Below are 19410 nucleotides of genomic sequence, written 5' to 3'. Positions count from 1 at the left end.
TGCAAGTTTTACTGGTTGCCGAAGGGGATAAAAAGTAGCCTATATATATCTAATGAGATCAGCTAGCTGCGCTGAAGCAAGGGGTATATAACACCAGCGTTTACTCAAACACGATTGGAGAGAGTTCGTGCTCAGGATGCACGGGTATCAATTTCTAACTTCCAGATTTGGGTCTTTTGCGAAAGCTTCTGACCATTAAGCAATTTTTCGACCGGGGAATCGACCCCAAGAAGAAGAGCCTAATGCAGTTCATGCCCTAGGCCGTGACATTAAAAACGAGAGCGCAACAACAGAAAGCTACCCTTAAAGTTTAAACAACACATCTTAGGGCTCAGTTCCCTCCCTTCGCGAAAACAAAACAAAATACAAAAGTCGACTATAAACTTTCACTACTTGCAACACTATAAGACGAAGAAGTAAGACGAGCGAAGTACTTCGACGTATCTTAGTTACGAAGTTTGCACGAGCGTTAGAGCTACTGCTCGGGTGAGCATGTTGATGCCTTTTCTATGAATATTTAACGCTACATTAGTAGTTTAGGAATATTTTTTATGTGGCATGCTTAGTGTGTACTGGCCCCAAGTCACTGTCCTCTAGAGTACCCTAGAGGACAGTGACTTGGGGCCAGTTTCGGTGGTCATTAAAAGTGATAAACTGGCTCTTCAGTCATGGTATACAAATTGCAATTAATTGCATGCTTTTGGTACAATCCGAAACCTGTAATCATCATCCTCGTTATTAAGCGTTTAAAGGTCATATAAAGAAACGTCTTTTCCAATAGCCTAATAATTTTTCATGCCTTTTCTTGTAATGATTACTGACATTTATCTCAACCCTGAAAAACGGAACCCCCTAAATTTTAAATGAAACCCTCGTTTACGAGGCCTTGGAAAAAATTACAATTACGACTAAACTACTAGCAGTCCATAGTTGTGAGTAGTGTAATATGGGTCGATAACTAGGTCACGAGAGAAATATTAATATTTGGACCTAGACGGCGTTGACACCTGAACCAATAAACAAGACGAAATAAGCTTGTCACGGCGTCGGAGGAACTAACGAACTATCGTAACCAGCGCGCCAACAAACCGGAAAAATCTTGTTGCTACTCAGAAAATACGGCCGTTGTTGCTAGAGAAAATTATACTATTAATTATTACGGATTTCTGCGGATACTGGTAATTACTATAATCCTTACAATGCGTATTTTTTTTCTGCCTTTGAGTGTCGTTAATATTTTATTCTTTTCAAAAAGAAATTACTCGCAATATACTTAGTCGTGAAAAGGTTAGACAGATGATGACGACTTAACTCCTTTGGGATGCTAGAGAAAACGGCAGAGAAACAGATTACAGAAAAATATTAACTCTGCACCTCTTTTGAGACTTGGTACTTCATATTTTTGAGCGCAGTGAAATCAAACTTGGATTGCATGATTAAAGCTACATATTTTTTTCTCTGGTGTTTCTTCACAACAGGGGGACAGCGGGACAGCTCAGCGAATTATTTTCTGTCTTGACCCAAACGAAATAGGTCTTCAGTGCTAGCTATACTTGTTCACAATATGACTGATGTTCTGATATCCAATTGCAGACAGACATGCATACGTATCCTACACTGTTCACGCTTCAATCTTTTCTCTGTGGTGTCGCTGTTGCGACGTATTTCTCGTGAGATGACCAATTGTTGATATATAATTATTTGATTAGAAAGTTAGTAAAATGCTGTTATGTTTTACATAATCACTTGCCTAACTGCAAAACTGAATAGTTTGTTTAAAGTTCATAATCGGTTTAACGTATCCATTTTAGCAATCATAATAGAAAGTAAAGTTAGTCAGTTTGCATGTAATAATTTCCCTGTAAATTCTGCACTTGCCAGTTCCAAGAATTCGCTAACAGCGAACTACATTATTCTGCTATAAGCTTTTAAGTGTTATGCGCATTCAATTTTGGCCGTCAGAAAGCTATGTATTTGTACTCGTATTTCTGTGTCTATACATTTTTATTGTGTAAACTGTTGAATTGATAGATTGAATATATTTATGCCTATTTTGTGTACATACAAAAATAACTTAAAATAAACTCTGTCAATAACAATCTATGCATTTTATTTCACTAAACCGTTTTTGTTGATTTTGTATGTGAAATAGCTGCCAAACGAACTTGTATTTAGAAACTGTGCGGTTTCTTGTCAAAGCCAAATTAAGGGACATAGCCCGTAGTGTTTGAATGTGGAACAGGTGACATGCCTACCAATCACAGTTTAGATTTTCAATGGTCGTTAGTCCTTTAGGTCCTGATCCGTGGTAAGCAAATAGCTTCCTCCATTTTGTATTTGAAAAAAAAAACCTCCGCAGAAATGTAAACCTCCATTAATAAAGACAAGCTTAATTTTTATTTTACTTGAAACCAAAGTGAAACGAAGATTTTCCATTCGTTGATTTCCAAATTGAACTACTTGAAGAGATCTTTCGCGAAACAAGGCTTTAAAAATTAGAGTAGATACCGAGTAAGATATTTTTTTATCGCTAATAGAGGAGCAATGTTTTTCAAACTTCTTCTAACATTTAGGACTTATAAAATCAAATAAATAGAAACAAACGAATGAAGCAATCAAATAACATAAAACGCAAGTTAAACAAAATCACAAACTATAACTTAATCAAAAACAAAATAACAAACTGGCATAATACTTCGAACTAGTTCATAATGAAACGTTTAGCGCATTATACTATGATTTATGGTCTACACACGCGATAATCACGTAAAAATGGCCGCCGGAGTACGTACGGCGTGACATTGGAACTTCGCAATCCACGTTTGCGCGGTCAAGGTCAAGTAGAAGAGGGTAGGGGTGGAATGTTCTGGAAAATCTCTTTATAACAATCTTCATATCAAAGGGGAATATTTGCACGGTACGCGTATTACTGCACTTTGAGAACAAGCACCCATTTTCGTGATTGAATTCGAAGTAAGTGAGGACGTAAAGGATGCTAATAAAATGGATTATACAATATTTTGCTGAAATATATTTTATTTGAGTCAGTTACTTGCGTCTAATATCGATAAGTATATACTTTTGTTATAGGTACGTACTGTACTGTATCAATACATCCATATGTAGGTAATAAAACCTCCTAAGTACTTCTGAAAAGTAAAAAGTTACGACAAAGTGCAAAAGGCTACACAAACAATGCCAACTTAAAATGGAATTAAAAGACTGACAAAAACATTTTAGCTTGAATAATAAATCTAAACAAATAACGATCAATCAAACTGTTTTGACAGAATCCATACAAATCTATTTCGTTTCAATATGCCCGTCATTTTTGTTGCTGTTTTGGAGAGCGAAAATAATGTGCAATCAGAACTTGGAGAGAAATTGGCTATGGCTAAGATTTTTAAGATTAAGTTTGAAAGTTCATACAAGTTGACGAGTGAATTTCACTGTATCTAAAACCGCATATATCAGAAAGTATATTAATCTTTATGCAAGCGTATCCACCATTACAGAATACAGAAGAATCCAGACAGAACAATATGTTTTGTACCAACATTTCTTTGAACTCAACTGCACTGGCCCACTACTGTTCGCGAGTATCTATGGGCTTACGTTGTATAGAACTTCACCATCGTCTTTCATTTAGAATTCCAGTAGCGAGAAGTACTGGCAAATCCTTTCAAGGATGAAGCGTGCCCGTTGCAATATCCGACTAGTGCTTGAACAGATACATTGCGTCTGAAAACAGGCTGAGTATTGCATAACGTTACTGCTTGCATTTTCCTCGCTTATTCCAGCACTCGTGGAATATGATTTTATGTTTTCTGCTCCGATCTAGCGCTGCAGAATATTAAGTTTTCGACGTCTCCCGAGCTATGATAGTTTACTACTAGTTTTTGTATTACAAACCTTGTAGTTGAGACTTTATTAAGCATTTATTTAGTTCTTTACAGCACAATATTACAGTAATAAAAATATTATACCTTCTAGTAGCATAGTTTTCATAAGTTTTCAGTATCATACCTCTACCGGTTGGTTATGTTTCTAATGAATAATTTAATCAAAATTCATGATGAATATGGTAAACTTAATAGATGTTGCATAAACTCTTTCCTAGTTTATCGTAGTACCCAACTTTTAATGTTTTGTCCGATAAACGAAAACTTGTACAGTTGTACCAGTTTTACGACATCCGTATCACACGTCTACCAACTGTAGATAAGATTCAGGATTTGTAGTTTTAGGTCGGTTTAGATTTAGTGCTATACTGGGAAATGGTGAGCACAGAAAGCTTTCAGTTCAATTTATGATCCAGCAAGTTCTGTTCCTATTCTCCAAGGCATTCAATTTTACTTACGTATGGAGCTCTATCATCTTGTAAAGTTACATTGAATGCAAGAATGAAAGCTGCAGAAGTTACAATTGTGCACCTTCTTAAAAATAAAAACGCAGGTATTCAAATAATGGAAACTAATGTTAATAAAACTTTATATTCTCAATTTCTCTTCAGTTGTAACTAAGTTTCGAAGCTACAATTCGCTGTTGAACCAATCCAATATAAAAAATGTCTCCCAGTATCACGGTCTCGTCTCAATTTGACGAGCAATACAAATCTAAGGCGCTCAGACAAATAAAAAGGGAACTTTAAAACCTGAGATTTGTTCGACTAGTTTAAGGCAAAGCTCCAGGTGGCAATAAAATATCTCATTTTCTACAAGTTGTCCTTAGCTGGAGACTCGAGTGGCGGGGTGCGTGGCAACAGCGTGGGGGTGAGTAGGGGGATGGAGGGGGGCCGCGTGGTACGTGGGCGAGTCTGTAGTACGAACCACACGACTCAAATCTACAGCGTGTTGTTGTTGTGTCTACATAGATTTGCGCATGCGCGTCGCTCCGAGTACGTACCCGATGTGCGGACTACGCGAACGACCTCGAACTCCACACCAAATATTGATAAGTCGTACTTAAGCTTTTATTCGTTCGTTTTGTAAATGTGTCTGGCTGAACTGACAATGTTCCATAACATGAGATGTGGCAACTTCACGCTTAAGTCAGATTATGTAAATGTTGCCACCGCGCATGAAATGTGTGCTGTTTTTGTTTACCCAATAACATTAGAGTATTGGGAACAAAAAATTCATTAAGTGTCGCCTAACAATTGGTGGCAATGACTTGCCATAATTTCCCAATTTATTTAAGTAGGCACTTATCCACCAATAAATATTTCATAACAATCCGATAAGCCGCTACGTTTGTTTGTGTCGGGAACACACAATATCTACCCTCTTTGATACTACTACGCACTACGATCAATTTACGGCGTGCCATCGCCAGTTTCAAGAACACAGTAAATATTATCCAACATCAAAACATAACTAAGTAGATTAATGTAATATAAAATTCTTATATTAATTTTGTCTTAATAAGATAATTGCTTTTCATCTCCCGGCCTTAGTTTTTTAAATAATAACGAGAGCTCTTGTAACTACGCGGAGGCACGTCAGATACAACAAAAACTTACCTTCGTCTTGATTACTTCCAAGAAGCACCTCGGTATTATGGAAATTGCCTTCTTTCATCATTGTGTCCGGGTCTTTGGGCAAAAACACGCCGTCCACAGTGGGAGCTGACGGGAATCCCAATATGCCAGTGTAGGAATTCCACTGCTGTACTGATATAGTTTTTGCATCGACTCCGCGCATACAGTCCATCACTAAGCTCGGATCGGCAGCTAGCAGGCTGCTATTGCAATTACAGTCATCTACTAACACTTTTCCTATGTCTTGTGCTCTCTCTCCTGTCATCCAACTCCATGGAGCGTTTAACGTTCCAGATTGCAAGATGCCTCTTTTGAATAATCCCTTCATCTCTGGTGAAAGCATATGCAAACTCACGCTTCCCCCGCCTGCCGACTCTCCAAACAAAGTTATCAATTCTGGGTCACCACCAAAAGCACGAGCATTATCTTTAATCCAACGAATAGCGAGTTGTTGATCCCATAAGCCCATATTTCCCGGCGCCTCTTCACTGCCCGGCGAGAAATATTTATTCAAGTATAAAAATCCGAACGCCCCAACCCTATATTGCATAGATGCTACTATTACATCACTGGAAGAAGCCATTATGTCTGCTTTATATAGGTCGAGTGTTGCCGTGCCACTCATATAGCCGCCACCGTAAATCCACACTAGTATCGGCACTTTGGGCCTCTCCGCAAGAGGCTTATCTTGATGATGACGGACTCGTAAGTGCTGGGGAACCCAAATGTTTAGATAGAGACAGTCTTCTGATATATTTGTGTTTGGATTCCACATTTCCTCTCCCTCAAAACCGGGGAAGTACTCATACCGTTCTTGATAACAGCTATTTGGCATCGCAGTGGCTTCAAGTACTCCATGCCACGGGTCGATGGGTACCGGTTTGCGGAATCTTAACGGTCCTAGAGGGGGCTTTGCGAACGGAATACCGGTGAAGATATGTACTTCCCTGCCCATAACTGTCTTAGCGTAGCCTTTGACGAGGCCACTTTTAGTTTCGACGATGAGTGGATCATTATGGAAGTTCTTAGGCACAGGACTAGTGGTGGGGGTGGTCTGTGTGGTTGACGTAGTGGTGTCGTGGTGGTTGGCCCACGACCTCGCGACGGCGCCTGACACGAAGCAGCACAGCAGGAGCTTGGTAAACACGATCTTCGTGTTGCTGATCATTTCGAATGTTGTTGTTCGCACTGGCATTAACGAGACGTATCAGAAACTAATCTGAAGTAATCCGCCAGCTTAATGAGATACTTGTTGAAACACATTTCTAGGGGCACGCGGTATTCTGTTGTGGTCGTACCTGGAAAAGAAAAAATGTGTTAGAAAAATACGAGTACGTTTAGGATAGCAATTCTTATCAGACTAGTCTATGTAGTGTACATATAGAATATACATTATTACGTACATAAAATGGCAGTTCAATCTTAATCTTATTTATTTATTTATTTAATACTTCTTGCACATATAGTACAATGGCGGACATAACGCCTAAGGCGTTCTCTACCAGTCTACCTTTGGGTGGCGGAGAGAAAGTGTTGGTAGGTGCAAACAAAACCGAAAAACTAGTATGAGACATAAACCTACATATATTAAAATACACAAATAAGTTAATAATAATATATATGTGTATATATAACTATATAAATATGTACACTACATACAATACTAATAACATATCAAGAAAATTAATTTGAAACTGACTGTTTATGTTCCTGCCAATTTCCCAAGATAGTGGTCACGAACTTTGAGTTTGTAAATCTTCTCAGATATTATATGATTTCCTATAATGTTTGCAAAATTACTATTACCGTTAAAATTACGTATCGTTTACAGCGCCAACGGGCGCTCGGAGATTAATTAATTAGTCGATACAGCCGGTGTAGAGTAACAAGGCTTTAGAGACATCAAACTTTATGCCTTTAAACTTATGCCTAGAAGGAATGTGGAATGTATAATACATTTTTCAGACTTCAAAAGATTTTTTAAACATATTTGTATTCAAAGCTGCCTTTGTGTCTTAAAACGAAATAACATGTAATGATTATAGTACGTACTCTTAAATACATGTGTATGTTACAGATATGCTCGCATAATATCGGATAGTATTATGAAATACTGTAAGGAGAACATATGAAGGTGATCCATTTTGATTAGAACTATAGTAAAATTAGTGACAAACAACGAACCTGAGAGAGAACTAATTCAATATTACCCAAAATTACCTGAACTTGTCCATCACAAAACACTTCACTAGTGCACCCTTATAACTAGAGGTAAACCACATAAATTGTCCGTATCGTAGGACCCTAGATTTGTATTCTCTCAGGCCACGTGCCCTTCAATTTAGCATTGAGCGACAGAATGTGATTGAGGGGTTTCGCACACAAAGAGCCGATTTGGATAACAGAGCAGTGCGGTTGATGTATTGAGGTTGTTTTGTAAAGTGGTTATGGTGAACTATACTGGTTAGTTTTATTTTGAACTACTTCATACATTCACAAAAAAAGTAATCCTAAGTCCCTGCTCAAGTTTAGCCAGTCTTTTTTGCATAGATTCGAACGATCAATTTTCCGTGCCGTTATTTAAAATATCCAAAAAATCTCCACTATTGTTTGTGTCTTGAGATAGCCTAGTGACAGATGACTAGACGGAGAGCGAAGTTTTAGTAACAGGGACGCGTTTGACCCTTTGGGACCGGAACCCTTAGAACACTAGTTCATAAAGATCCAAAAACCACGAGCATAATAACATAAACTCATACTGTATTTCAAAAACAACCTTTTAAGATGGAAACAAAAGCGTGTTTGTTTATGAAGCCATTAGCTGATACTTCACAAAAAACTTGACATGTCGTGAAAATGGTAAATCAATCACAATCAAATGTTCCATCGTGGGCCGTGAGTGGATTGTGAAAGTAATGATGCTATCTGCGTGATGGCTACTGCACGGCTTGACGTCATTTATTGAAAACATTCTGTAATGGAAAATGTGAGAGCTTTTGTTGAGTTTTTCTTAATATTATTGAGCGAAAGAAATGGGGGATGGATTTAATAAGTTTAGCTTTTGCTTAAAGATCTAAACTAAATTAATCTTTACTTATTGTGGTTGCAAATTACACTGCTAAAGTGTACAATAGCGAATGATCTGCCTATTCTTTTCTTAAGTACCTATATTGGGGTCGGCCACCAGTCCAACTAAATACCTGTTCAATAACCGAATCACATTATTCGTTTACCTATAAACATCGCCCTTTGCCAAGTAATCACACAGCCGTAAACAAAATAAAACAAAAGACGCTAGAAAACTTATTAGCAAGAAGCTCCTACCCGTAATGCAATGGTGATTGGCTAGAAAACTAAGAACCGCGCACCTTCAGATATGTTCACCATAAAAGATAACGCGAACGTGAACGTTTGAACGAGTTTGCCCCTATGTGAACTCTGAAATGTACAGACTAGACGGCATGAAAACTAAATGATCTTTGTACGAAGTTTCAAATGTGGTTAATGAATTAAGAATGGCATAACTAGCGTTCTGTTGATTGCTTCGTGCGGTATGCAGGAGTTGTAGTATGTTTCATCAGTGTGAATAAAATAGTTACCTACACTATAGTTGACTGAAATGTTTTATTAAGTTTTACTTTTGCTTCTAATTATTATTATAGGCTACATTTATTGGCGTGCCTTTGCTATCTCACGTTACGACGATGGACTAGTCGAAGGTGTAACGCGCTTACCTAAAAGTAACCTTATTTACTGTAAACATAACATAAAGCTAGGTATCCGTGTCACTATCACAACTTTTAATCCTTTCCAGAAGCTTTAGAATGTTATTTCTTTGGACAAAATAATAAGCATCCTTAAAATCACGAAATACTTCAGAGTTCAGTGACTACGGCGACGATTGTAGATACCGGTTTCTGGACAGTCATTAAAATTGATTGACCTCACTGGATTCTTTAAACTTGAATACCAGCGCTAAGACAATGAAGAATTTATGTGCTTTTTTTAATACTGCAGATATCTGGATTTTTTAAAGAATATTTGGTCATTACTTTTTCAATCAAAAGTTTTTCATTGCGCCGCTAACCTGGTTTGTATAAGCCTAAAGAAAATATTGTCAAAGCAAAAAAGTTGACAAATAAAAGAAAACAGTTTTCGCCATAAACAGGCAACAATTTTCTATAGCTTCCATAACCGCGATTACACACGAAGAGCATAAACTGTGATATTAGGCGCGATGGCGTTCAACTAACACATAGTTACAGCATTCAACAGATAGTCAATCGAGGGTTATTTTCTATTCGCTTGGCTATGAGGTCGCGCTTATCCGCCGATCTCGGTGCCGATCGGGCGATCATTATTTCATCGGCCGCAGGGGACACATAACCGACGGCTCGACCCACCGCCACCGCGCCGAGTGAATATAACGCCCGTAATAATATTTGTTTCATGGTGATTTTTATTGTCAACCCGTGTAATGAGGTTTTGAATGGATTACGGTTTTGTTCAACATAACAATGTATTATCATGCTGACACATTGTTACGTCTTTGCCTGACCTAATTTATAGTGTTTACGAAACCAATGTCACAATTACGGCGGAGTATATTTTTTCCTTTGTCAGGTAAATAGGAGCTTTGGAAATTAACGTAACAACAACAAATCAGTAGGACGAAACAAAGGGTGATTAACAGAAGGGTATCATTTTGAGGGCTGCCATCGCAAACCTTGTTTTACGAAGCAGAAAAAGGACGAAAGAGCTATTTGTCGAAGCTTTGGTAATTTGTAAACAAATGCCGAGCAATTACTGGAGAAATCCGGAACATAGAAAGTAGATGCCTATACATCAGGTTTTTGACCTCCATTTTTGTTTTAGGTAGGTCCTGTTACCAAAGGGCATATTTACTGTACCAAATAAATAAAACATCAAACTTCACAACACAATAATACAGATTTTTCTTACAATAAGAACGTCATTCTGAATTTAAGAGCAACGCTCACTTTGAATTTACATAACTTTTCAACTCATCCCCACTGCTTCTATGAATATGGTTCTGATTTTTTTTTTATGAAATAAGAAACTGCAAATTCATAGAGAATAGAATAATGTTATAATTTTTGTTTTCGATCTACTACGACAAACACGTGTGAGCAGATTACTAATCGTTGTCGGTTGTTAATTCCCGCTCAGATTCCCCGATTGTCCCCCAATTCTAGCGGTGGTAATCCCTTGGCCGGCTTTTAGGAAGTGAACGTGCTGGACCAATACATATGTATGGGAAACCACATGTTTGGTGGCGGGTAGGAACTAGATGAATAGTTTTGTGGATAGAGATGCTTGGGACATTTGTTTTTCGTTGTTGTTATTTTTTTCGTGGAAATGATTTTTTTTTTTGGTCAAGTTTGGAACTCAGAATTTGTTCATTTGTTTCTACTTATTTTGCGTATAGATTGAAGTAGGTAGGTCGATCAGTCGTCAAGGTTTCGCTTGTCAAAAACAAAAGTGCAATTTTATTTTTTCAATTATTTAATGGCGGGCTGGTGGCATTTCAAACCAAAGCTACGAATATTAAAAAGAAAAACCACAAAATTGATTCATTCGATAAAAATAAACCGATCACATTCACGAATCCAACAAAAAGATCGCAATCTCAAACAGTGTATGTTCAACTCACAAGAGTGGTTATACAATTTGTTTTACCCACTAAAACTATTCGTTTTCCGCCGTACATTCTACCGGGCTCCAATATCTAACACGAGTTTTCAATTCCAAAGAATTCTATTGCTATTTATTTACAGTAAGTGATTCGAATACAAAGCGCACGTAAACTTGTGAGGCAATTTACAAACGATAACATGTGGGCTTTGGGCGTATAATAAAACCATCTTATTGGATTTTTATACAAAAATTACCTTCATGAAGAAGTTTCCCTATAACTTTTACGAAGACCTGAACTGAATCGATAATGTCGTCGTTATGTTTCTTTGTGAAATCTTGTCACTGAGTTTGGGCCTTATGTACGATATTTAACCTAGTTATCTAGATTTTGTGAAGAATAAACATAATAAATACTTGTGTTATTTTTTCATAGGACATTCTTTAAAAAAAGTTATCTAGTAGTAAGTTTTATGTGCGATCATACATTCTGCCTTTATGTTAATAAACTGTATGAAAACATTATTGGCTTGGCAACACCTCGCACGAGCAATGGTTTTCATTTCCCTCTACAAAAGAAAAATGACAATACGAGAAAAATCAGAATGTAGGGCAAAGTTTAAAAGAAATGCGTAAGTAACAATATACGTTCCATGTCTATTTGTCGTAATTTTTCCGGGTAAAGACAAGATGTATGTACATCCCTCAGGGTTTGAAAGAAAAAACAACTGGAAAGTTTTCTACTTTTTGAACTAAAAACATGGGAAAACCGACACCATAAATGCACTAGTCAAATCACTTGGTAACATTAAAGAAATTAGAGGAACATTATTTTAATTCGCATTGTATTCCCACTTAAATGAGGTATATATTTTACAGCAAAGTTCTAAGAATCAAATAATGGCAGTGCCCCGATACACTTTCACTGGCTCAATTAAATTGTCTTGATTTTTAACGAATATAACGATAATATAACGATAAACGAAAGCACTTTTTCAGCAAATTTTACAAAGCGTGGAATGTAAAGGATTTTAATTCGGGCAAACTTGTGCAGGACCGATCGCTAAGATCGGTCCTTACGGCCTTTTTATTTATTAGTTTTTATACGTTATTTAAGTTACTTCACATACAGTTAATTGTGATGATGATGAATTGCAAGGGACCCTTACAATTCATTTTCATATGTTTTATGTTTTTTAGGGTTCTGTACCCAAAGGGTAAAACGGGACCCTACTGTTTTCGCTCCTCTGTCCGTCCGTCTGTCACCAGGCTGTATCTTATGAATCATGATAGATAGAGAGTTGAAATTTTCACAGATGATGTATTTCTATTGTCGCTATAACAACAAATACTGAAAACTAGAATAAAATAAATATTTTTGGGGGTTCCCATACAACAAATGGGATATTTTTGCTAATTTTATAAATAATGGAACGGAACCCTTCGTGCGCGAGCTGCGCTTCGTGCGCCATAAAAAAAATCAGTTACGAAAATTGCATTTAAAAGCTGTTGTTTAACAGGAAAAGCAAACTCTCTAGCTTGTTCCCACTTCACGTGCAGGCTATGTAAGCTTTTGCAGAATTTCAGCGTACCGTCATAATAATATATTGTCCAAATATTTGAGGTCCATCAGGTATGTTTGTAGAAGTGATAGCGTCGGCCGCGGACAATGAATTACTGATGACGCGATCGGCACGGCTCCCGGATCAGCTGATGGGTGCGACCTCGTTGCATGCTACACTTCACGCTGTGCGAGTTTACATTTGTCAGTATTATATGTAATATAAAATAGAGGGAGGTCATATGTGCCGAAAGAGCTGTAATTTTCAGTACATCCAAGAGAAAAAAACAGGCTTACGAGTCAATTTATCAGATTAACATATCAGAATAAAAATGAGATAAGACAGTAGTTTCGTCAACAGAAACTTCAAAACATAATACACTTCAGAAACCAACCAAAGGATATTAAGAAGCAAAGATCTCCATGCAAAGCGAAAACCACTTAAACTTGATCATTAAAGGTTGTGAATAAATTCCTTTCATGTATGACGGTAGCGCATATCAAAGTACGTTTGTCGAGATCAGTAGCGGCTTCCCGCGGGACCAGTCCACGGGCTAAATTAACTTACACTCACTATGTATGCAGACTGTCGAGCCATCTAACGAGGTCCGAGACGCCCGCCTCTACAAGTTTACGAAACGACAATGTGACTCTAACTTATATAGCGTACATCGCTGTTAAATTTTCGGCTCCTAAAGGGGCGAGATGAAACCTCTTGTGAATAAGCGCCAGGCGTTATTACCATCATCAAAGTTTAAGTGAACTATGTATTATGTAGCCTCTCAGCTTTTCATAACCTAATAATATTCGGACTCGATTCAAAGTCAAAACTAATAACATAAATTAAGATACAACCTAAAGACCTACTATCAGAGTCAAATTATCGGAGGCTTTTAACACGGTATTTAATCTTGTGATTTTGAACAAACAAGAACACTTATTTTGTTTGTACGAAATTGATTTACTGTACATTTTATTATTCAGCGTGATTTTATCAAGCAAGTATAATAATTCCATTTAAAGTTAGTCGTCACGAAGTCTGAAACAAGCAGTGCCTCCCAAATATTTTTTCAACGTCGCAAAATGAACGAGCTCATTATTCAGTGTTGACTTTCAGTTTGATGCTTCTCTTTTTCCCTAAAAGTTCACGTAATCCGTTTTGAGAATATCTCTTGCCTTACTTTTTATTAAGACCTATTTTTTTCTTCTCAGATGTAAGTAGCATTGGCAGGGAAAAGATGACCCATCTGAAATGGTTACTACCTTTTCTTGGGAATTTCCAGAAAAATGGAATGATGGCGAAGACGTATGAAAACCTTAAAGATTTGTGAAGTAATATGTTACGCTGTCTTAAAGAATGTGTTTTATTTACTTTTATATGTGCAATATAATTTTAATTTTTCCAATGCTCCATAGACTTACTCCAAGTTCAAAAGTTCAAAAATTAAAACAAAAGGGCAATCAAGGTTAGATAACACTAATTATGGTTTGCGTGTGCAGAATTTGTTTTTGATTCAAAACGAAACTTTAATTACTGTAAAACTAATTAATCAAAACCATCAACATTAACATTGCAGATAAACAAACAGAGGTAAACTTTTTCTAACTTTTTATAGGTATAAGAAAAATAGTAATATTGTCGCTTACCGCGATCGCTTCACCTGTGTGTTTGCTGCCTTATAGTGGGGAAAAGAGGTGGTTGGGGAGGGGGAGGCGAGCAAGAGGCCGGCGCGCGCCGCTCGATAAATCGATGTGGGTAATACAATGCTATGCGGTGGGACGGCCTTGGGAGCTTGCAGCCTGCAAGACACACCCCCGTTCTACTTTCAAGTTCATTACCAACGAGACGTCTTCACTCCACAGCGAATGAATATCATCTGACCTAATTACTCGCTGACGCATGATTACACCTCGTGCGGCCAGTGATTGGGTGGCTCCCACGCTCGCGGCGCCTGAGTCGATGAGTTTTGATTTCGTGATATATCGATGTTACTAGAATCGATAGTTTCTCGCCACTTCTTTTGTTTCATTTTTTAAAGTGACTTTTTTGTTAGTCAAAGACTTTACAAAGCTACATAGCGTTGTAATTAATGTTACGCGAGATAATAAATGGCTTTTGATATTCAAATGTTAAGTGCAACAGTATTTATTCAAGTCTAAAGTCTTCTTGAAATAATAGGAGAAAATAAATAGTGTTCACTGGTTTCTTTTAAAAGGAGCAAACGTTAACAAGTGAGCAGCCATTTGTAAATGTCTTTGGTTCGTGTGACACTCAATAAATTGTACAATTTTTCTAACAGATGAAATACTTACATAATAATAAAATGATTTAAAAATTTATAAAAAATACTCGACGAGTCAATTAAAGCTAAAATAATTTCAATAATTGCATGTAAGACTTACCTATAGTTTTTATAGACTTAAAATAGGGTCACGAAAGAAAACTTAATTAACATTGAAAAGTTTGAGCTGTTCAAATTCCAATTAATTAGAACTACAATTAAAAAAGCAAACATTAGTTTTTACTTTATTTCGTCGTCATAATGCAAAAAATATGTCAAAATAGGTCATAAATATAATAAACTAGCTTCCGCCAGCAGCTTCGCCCGCGTGGTGTGTTGATAAAAAGTAGCCCATGTATTAATCCAGGGTATCACCTATCAACATACCAAATTACAATCAAATCGGTCCAGCCGTTTTTGCGTGATTGAATAACAAACATACATCCATACATTCTCACATCCATATAAGTAATATATATATATATATATATATATATTATAAATGTGAAAGTTTATATGTTAAGTTTATATATGTGAAAGTTACAATATATATATATATATATATATATAAGTAGGAAGTAGGATGGGTAACTATTGTGTAATGTAAGTACTATAATTGTATGAAGTAAATAATATTCCAGTGGCTATCCAATTGGGAATATTGATTCACTCGACTGATTGATTTTATTTACAGACACACTTCGTTTATATAAATAACTGTTACATAAGAGGATATCAATTACAATTATTACATTGGCCTTGTTTGTAGGACATTGCATCTTACTTGAGAATTTGCAGATTTTAAGTACCTTTAGTGTAACTTTTTCTAGCACTAAGTAGGTAACGTAAAGGAAGCCTCGTATGGAAAACTGCAGTTCAACATTCAATTCTCACCGCTCTCATAACCACCAAGTTTTTTTTAAGAACATGAACCATCAAAACCCGTGAATCATAACTGAAATATTGTGAAGAGGAAAAAACATATTTCAAATATCAATTTTTCTGACCAAAACCCACTAAAATGAGGAGATATAGAACACCCGTAATCCTTAGGGACAAAATCCAATAAAATATATCAGAAATAGGCTTCCTCTGATTTTATTGTAAGATATAAACAACAGTTACCTAATAGGTATTACGTAAAATTGTCGCGTTTTGCAGGGAAAAGGTCAACCCTTGTCTTGCTTGATGTCGTAAGCAGCGACTAACGGATTATGTCGAGAGGAGACGAGCATCCCTCTATTTAGTCATTTGAATAATAAATTGTGGTGGTTCATGCTACGTAAATCGTAGATGATCTGAAAGTTGGGTACAAAGGGGCGATCATAACAAAGAACTTATTTTCTTTTGTAAAATATTTGTGGTTTCTACATATTGAGGGTTCTTTCAATGATAATCTTTTCAATATTTCCAATAATCGACTATGGTGATGTTTGCTACTATGACCTGAATGCAGATCTGCTCAATAAACTCGACCGGCTTCTCAACAATTGCATTCGATTCGTTTTTAATCTCCGCAAGTACGATCACGTGTCAGCGTATCGAGCGCAACTTAAATGGCTACCGATAAGACAACGACGTGTGATGAGGGCATTAACTACTCTTTTCTCTATTCTACATTCTCCCACTTCACCTTCTTATTTAACTCCTCACTTCCAATATATGTGTTCTCAACATTCCAAAAATCTTCGTTCTTCAAATAATCGTCTTCTGCACTGCCCTACTCACCGTTCAGACATCATTCATTCTTCCTTTTTTGTTAAATCCATCGAGTCGCCAAGAAGAAGAAGAAGTTAAATCCATTCTTCTCTGGAATGAGCTTCCTCTGGAAATCAGGATGGTTAACAGTCGATATACCTTTATAAAGAAACTACGCGACCACATTCACAAGAAATAGGCAGAATCGCTACCATAGCTTTTTTTCTATTCTTTTTTTATTCCTTTGTCTCTCATGGCAAATGTAATATGTATGTATGTATGTATATATTTTATGTATTATTGGCCATATATTCTATATATATATTTTTTTTTCTTTGCATGTAGATTGTATTAAAAACTGCACCTACCACTGCTATTTCCCCACCACCCAAAGGTAGACTGGGAGAAAACGCCTAAGGCGTTAAGTCCGCCATTGTACTATTTGTGCAAAAAGTATTATAAATAAATAAATATTTCGGATTAGTTTTTTTCACTATTCAAAAGTTTAAAGCTATCAAATCATTTCGATATGAAATAAACTGACGAAAACACAGAGCTCTCTCAACCAAAACAGAAAACAATAAACAAACATCAAGAAACAAGTAATCATATTTCAGACACATAATAAAAAGCGGAAAACGGACCTTTGTTCCAGCATTTACGTAGTGGCGAGTTAATAAAAAATAAGTGGTGTACGAGAGAGCAAATAAATTAATTAAAACAATTTTGATTTATGCACGACACGCGCTCGCTATCCGGGGCCGCCTCTCGACGCTCTAGTGGCGTACTGGCCGACATACTAACGTACTAAAAAATATATTACACTCCTTTCGTTATTCACCAGTCGGGTAAGGAGAAACAATCATTTTAATTGCGAGGAAAATTGTCGCTGGGATTGAAAATGTCAATGAGTGTTCTAATTTGTCAGTAGATGAAAATGTTATGTATAAAACTTATCTAAACTATCTCTAAAGGTATTTAATAATTTACAGCCTTACTTATAAACGTGAATTAAATATAAGTAATACTTAAGGGCTGCTTAAGAAAATTCTTACTTATAAACGTTGCTTAAGCATGTCTTAACTAACATTTAATCAATGCTTGAGACTTTAAGTAGTGATTGGTTAAAACGTTGCTTAGAAGGTGATTAGAGATTTTATAAGTAAGGGGGTAAGTCATCATTGTATAAGTCTCTCGCTAAGGACTACGAAGAACATAAGTATTTATTTCGATATAATCTTTAAAAGTTTGATACGATCGGTGCGAACAGATCATCATTAAAAAGCCACAAAGTCAGTTACGAAGTTTTCGCAGTGTAGATTAGTTTTACTTTTCAAAGCGTGAATAGAACTCGGCTTGAAACTTTCAATCTAAGTCTCAATCCCATCTTATTGCGATATTAAGAAGAATTTCTTTTCTTTTTCTTCTAAACGCCATGGAGTGTTACACCTTAAATAAGTTATCAACCTTAATTTACGGAGCTTTTAAACTTTTTTTAACTAAGATTATGTATAAAGTACAAAGTCATTTTGTAACGAATGATGCGATTTTCTAAGTAAAAAATAAGCATTTTACAGCACTTATTTTAATGGAGTGTAATAATGTTGATAGTTTGTAAACAATGACGATAAATGATAAAAGCATTTTACGTATTAAGTTTTCTTTGAATTACTTTATTAAATGTAGTATCTTTAAGTTTTAAAATCTACGGGAATATTAAAAAAACATTTTAACTTGAACGTAACATATACTCGAATTTTGGTTCAAGTGTGGTCAATACCCGAATTAATAAATCGTTCAGCTTAGTAACTATTGCTGATCTCATTAGTCCGAAAGTGTTGTCACTGCTTGCCTTGAACATTAATTTCTAGTCAAAAAAGAGCCGAATTGACAAAAAACCTATGTAAGTAAAGTATCGTATAGGAATTTGGTACAATTTGTAAATGCTTTTAAAACTTCAAGTAGCTTCTGTATCTACCAATGGCAGATGAATCTAAAGTTTATTTATTTTTCACTATTTATTTCGTAATCTAGGTTAGTCAGGACTTACTCAGTAGTAGACATATTCAATATTTTTTTTAGGGTGTAATGTGTACCTACATTTAATTTAAAAAGTCGTTCAATAAGTCATGCTCTTGATCACCAATTTTAATAACAAAAGCAACTAATTGAATGTTCCCTTGCCCTGAGAAGACCTATTAAATATTTGCAGTGAGTCTTATGTACGAAATAATCCTATAATAGGCTTGTGATACCAACAGGAGTCAAAATCAAAATTAAATTAGTCTATAAACTACCTCGTGTAAATTCAATGAAAAACAAAACAACTTTTCGTGTTTTGGCTGTGACTTTAACAAATGTGTCATGCTGTGTATAGCTTCAAAATAACAAATGAATAGCAATAAAGTTGCCATTAGTAAGCTCTCTATTTTATAGATGGCAATTTAGTAAAAAAGTTTCATTATAAATTTAGCCTCGCAGGCTATAAAGCAGCTAATAATAAAAACATAAAAGCAGTGCCTAAAAAAAATGAAAAAAGGAAGCTAAATACAAACCTGTAACCTAAAAGCTCAAGATAGAATGTTTCTGCTAAAAAGCCTGACAAACATCTCAAGTTTTTCCCGTAAGTAAAGCAGCCTAAACCTTAGTAAGACGACCCTAAAGGTCCTCCATTT

At 36.1% G+C, this 19410-nt stretch overlaps 1 protein-coding gene across 1 annotated transcript in view; it reads right to left on the bottom strand.

The window, feature by feature from the left end:
* Positions 1-19410, bottom strand: part of LOC124631802 (acetylcholinesterase-like) — a 66437-nt gene that overhangs the window by 26714 nt on the left and 20313 nt on the right. The window contains exon 2 of the mRNA XM_047166410.1: positions 5522-6837. Within this exon, the coding sequence (XP_047022366.1) occupies positions 5522-6734 (1213 nt within the window). The 5' untranslated portion in view covers positions 6735-6837. The remainder of the gene's footprint in view (positions 1-5521; positions 6838-19410) is intronic.

This window comes from Helicoverpa zea, chromosome 7 (assembly GCF_022581195.2).
Source record: "Helicoverpa zea isolate HzStark_Cry1AcR chromosome 7, ilHelZeax1.1, whole genome shotgun sequence".
Lineage (NCBI taxonomy): Eukaryota > Metazoa > Arthropoda > Insecta > Lepidoptera > Noctuidae > Helicoverpa > Helicoverpa zea.
The sequence above is the reverse complement of the archived record's forward strand: the minus strand, read 5'-3'. Positions and strand labels throughout refer to the sequence as shown.